This window comes from Anopheles coustani, chromosome 2, assembly GCF_943734705.1.
Source record: "Anopheles coustani chromosome 2, idAnoCousDA_361_x.2, whole genome shotgun sequence".
NCBI lineage: Eukaryota > Metazoa > Arthropoda > Insecta > Diptera > Culicidae > Anopheles > Anopheles coustani.
The window spans coordinates 68,001,048-68,005,325 of NC_071289.1; the positions used below are offsets into that span (position 1 = coordinate 68,001,048).

Below are 4,278 nucleotides of genomic sequence, written 5' to 3' on the forward strand. Positions count from 1 at the left end.
TTCCGCTGACGGAGAATGATTTCTTCAACTAAGTACCAAAAACGATCACTACGACATAGAACGGCTTAGGCGTTGGAAAATAGTGCCGATTCACCGAGGCTTGCTGGAAGCGCGCGGGAAAGATGGAAAACCTCCGCCAACCTCCGGCCAAATGTGGGCGTTCGGTTCGGTCGAAAGAATTTCCCCCCGGAGGCCCCGTGTGTTTGGCTTTGGCGTTTGGCTACCGGGCGTGTGTACATTAGCGTTCGCTAGCCGGCGAGGGCCGCTTTCGGGTCCGGGAAGATATTAAAACAATTTCCGGCGTGCACATAAAAACACCACCGCGTGTCCGCTCGACCCTTTGCCTGGCCACCGGCAGGGAAGAGGAGGAAAACAAAACCAAGGAAACCAGGGCAGTGCCACGATGGCTGCCGCAGTTGACTCTGGAAGACGCAGTGACTCCATCGCGTTAATGGAGCGCTAACTTATTTATAGTTAATCAATTAGTGCGAGGAATGGGGGAGGGTTGACTAACGGCCATCAGTACGTCCAGTACATCCGGTTGTGTTCCCGGTGGGGGGAATTCGGTGAGGAAGAATGGGTGAAGGCGTGGAAGCATCGGATCGATATTTTTTCCCTTTTTCGAGCGAATGAGAACGGAAATTTCGACAAAAAGATTACTCAACGCAGAGCGCGTATGCTGAGCCAGTATAAACGGTCATGTTTAGACCATTTCGTTTAGAATATTAGAAGCCATGCACTTTCCACGAAGCTGTGTTCAATATTGATCAATCGTCAATAGAATATTATGATTTACCTGCAGCATTTGGTCTGTATTCGTTTTAGTATATTTGAAATAATACTTATTTGATCAAAAAAACATTGTCAATTGAGAATAAAAAGTATTGTTTTCCAGAAGCAAATCAATAAATTTGATCAAAACAACATAGTCAACTGGGAATAAAAAGTAGTAGTTTTCCACAATAAATGCGGAGGAGGGGACGGTACACGACAGCCGAACGAGTTACGTAGAGTTAACAAAAAACTGTTACAAAAGAGGATTGACTATTTACGTATTGATGTGCAAAGGGATATAAAGTCTAATCAGCACTTAATCCTTAAACAGAAGACGATCGTTACGTCAAAAAAGTGGAAGGATAAAATGCATAAGCAATAGTTCAGCCAAGGTTTGTGGATTAACAGTTTGAAATCAGAAACATTATTCGGAACAAAATATAGTGCAGTGGTCAACTCGTTATAAGAGACTAAATGAGTCTGTTTAGTAATCCCTCAAATAGTCTAAACATAATTGTTGTTTTCTATGAACAGTTGGCATCTTATTGTACAAACTTGTTAAAATGAATAAATCAAATGTCATTGTATACGTTGGGAGAAAATAACTTTGTTACAATTGTATACCCTAAAAACCATAAATTGTGATTTAACGTTTCTTTCTTTGCTACAAATTGTCAAACTCCAAATAGTCTTGGATAAGAACAGAAGAAAGAAACAAAAACTGAGTAGAAGAGAAACAAAAACTGAAATACAAACAATTTAATCAATAAAACAACGAAATAACCAGCAAACAATGTCAACAGTTCTTTCCGAATTTCCGTGGTAAAAATAAAACAGTGATTTTAAATTTGATTATTTCATATCATCACGATTGGGTTTTTTTGTTTATTAAATGTATCTTTGTCATTACGCCTAATTATCGAATAGTCAATCGACATTAAGACGCTGGCGAATGCGAGCTCCTAACGTCACGTTTTTTGTGTGTGTTCTTAATTCGTTTTCCATCGGATCTCCTAACCGGACACCGTGCAAAGTTTATCCAATCATCCCGATCGATCCTGTCGTATAACTTAACCTCAACTTAACTACTACGTAACTCTACCGTGAGCCTATTGGCTGTTCTTTTCGCTTATTATACATTGTGAGACACATTGCTTTTCTCGCTCGTTCTAGTGCTGGATCATCCATCCATCTCTCGTCTCCTTCCATCATCCATTCCAACAGGTTCATCCATTGGATAGCGATCTTTTGACATCATTCTGCCAGTTTTATCTACATTTTGGTTTAAAATTTTACGATCTTCGTTTCACTTTGTCTTTGCTCGTTCTCTCTCTTTCTGTTTTAGTAATTTATGAAACACATGCGTGCAAGACTCCCGGACTCCACCGTTCTTAAACAATTGTAGAGCCTCGTATGGACGCAGTCATTTTTTGTGGTGGTTGTTAACGCTAACGGACACGCCAAGGTCGATAGTCTCAGGTTCACTCGAGACGGTGGCACTGCTCCGGTGCTTGAGATCTTTGTAGAGAGCGAGTGGAAGAAAGGCGCGAGCAAACCTGCCAAACGCAGCCGTCGCCAACCGTGTTCGAACCGTCCATCAGCATCATCGTCATCACCATCATTCCGAAAAACGTTTTTGCACCGCCACTAGAGCTCTCGAGTAACCGCAATCGCTTATCGGCACGAAGCACACTTTGGCAGCCACTGGCGGATACTTGAAACCTCCATCCGGAAGCGCTGGAACTTCGGCTGTTCACGCGTCGAACGACCTTGGAAGATCCCATTACGCGCCGTACTTGAGCCCGCAGTCCTGGTAGTAGCCGATCTGCGGCCGATAGTGTCCGAGGTGTCCCAGATTGCCGCCCAAATGTCCGGAGGCGGCAGCGGCGGCGGCGGCTGCAGCGGCGGCGGCCGAGTTCATCGGTGGACTGGCCGACGTGAGGCTGTTCCCACCGGGACTGCCCGCCTGCTCCATCTGACAGTTGACGGCGACGGCGGCAGCAGCGGCGGCGGCTGCCGCTGACGCCTGATTGTGATCGAACACCATATCCCGGAAACCACCTCCACCGCCACCTCCCGCTTGCCCACCAAGGCTCTGGTGCGACAGAACTCCACCGCCGAGGGAACCTCCGCCAACACCGAGCCCACCGCCTCCACCTCCGTTCACGCCGATGCCGGACGTTGGCGTGACGGTGACCGAGGGCAGGGTGGTGGGAGTGGTGGTCGAGCTGCCGGACGTGTTGCCGATGGACTCCGGGGGCGTCTCGGGCGTGTACCAGCCGCCGTGCGGTGGTGCGTGATGGCTGGAGGTGCCGTGATGGTGCCGCAGCTGACCGCCGGAACCGGGCGTCATAAGGTTGTCGTCGTTGAAGTGGTACGGGTAGGAGGAGTGGTGCAGGCGCGGGTTGTACACGTTCATCAGCGAGTCGACGGTGAACCCGTGGTCACCGGCGGCCGACAGGTGGTTCATCTGCGTGGCGAACGTGTCGTGGCAGGTGTTGAGCAGCGTCGAGGTTAGTCCAACATCCTTCACCATACACTGAGCCGCGGCGGCCAACTCTAGGCCAGGCTCACGCTTGAACGTCGTCTGGTGATGCCCGAGAGCCTGGTGGTGCAGCTGGGCGTGGTGATGATGGTGGTGATGGTGATGATGCTTCCCATCCAGATGATGATGCCCACCGGACATGATCTTGATCGGCTTGATGTCACCACCCATCTTGTCGTCGCTGGAGAGGATCAAACTTTGGCGCTTCATCAGCTCTTCCTTCTCCTTCAGGGCGTCCTTCTTCTTGAAGCGACGCCGCCGGCGCAGGAACGACCCGTTGTCGAACATGTTGTACGAGTCGGGATCGAGCGTCCAGTAGCTGCCCTTGCCGGGCTTCTTGTCGTCCCGGGCCACCTTCACGAAGCACTCGTTCAGGCTGAGGTTGTGCCGGATCGAGTTCTGCCAGCCCTGCTTGTTGTCCCGGTAGTACGGAAATCGGTCCATGATGTACTGGTAGATGCCGTTCAGGGTGATCTTTTTGTCTGGCGAATTCTGGATCGCCATCGCGATCAGCGCGATGTAGGAGTACGGCGGCTTCACCATCTCTTTGTTCTGATGTGGTGCGGCCAGGGCGTATGCTGAACCGGCATACGCATACCGGGAGTACTGGTCGTAGGGGTAGTGGTGCGCCGCGGCCATGGTCGGCCCGTTCGTCGGGTAGCCGGGCTGTGCGTGCCCATAGTGGCGTTGATCCGTAAACAACGTATGCATCGTGACTGAACCGTAGACACACTTATTCCACAGAGTATTGAGATATCTGACGTCACCAGAACTTTCTATGTAGTCTCACAGATATTCGCACAGTTCAAGACTAGGATTCAGAACTTGAAGGTAGTCTTAGCCACATTCAACCACAAATAATCCACAAATCCAACGTCAATAGGATCTCGATACTCCAACACCGTCGGGTGTATTAACTTCCTTGTCCACTAATTCACCTTCATAAGAATCGAAAGAAC

The 4,278-nt window shown here is 49.3% G+C and overlaps 1 protein-coding gene across 1 annotated transcript; it reads right to left on the reverse strand.

The window, feature by feature from the left end:
- Positions 1-2,557: 2,557 nt before the first annotated feature.
- Positions 2,558-4,030, reverse strand: LOC131264885 (fork head domain-containing protein crocodile-like). Its single transcript, XM_058267151.1, has one exon. It carries the CDS (start codon positions 4,028-4,030, stop codon positions 2,558-2,560), a length of 1,473 nt encoding a protein of 490 aa, XP_058123134.1.
- Positions 4,031-4,278: the final 248 nt, after the last annotated feature.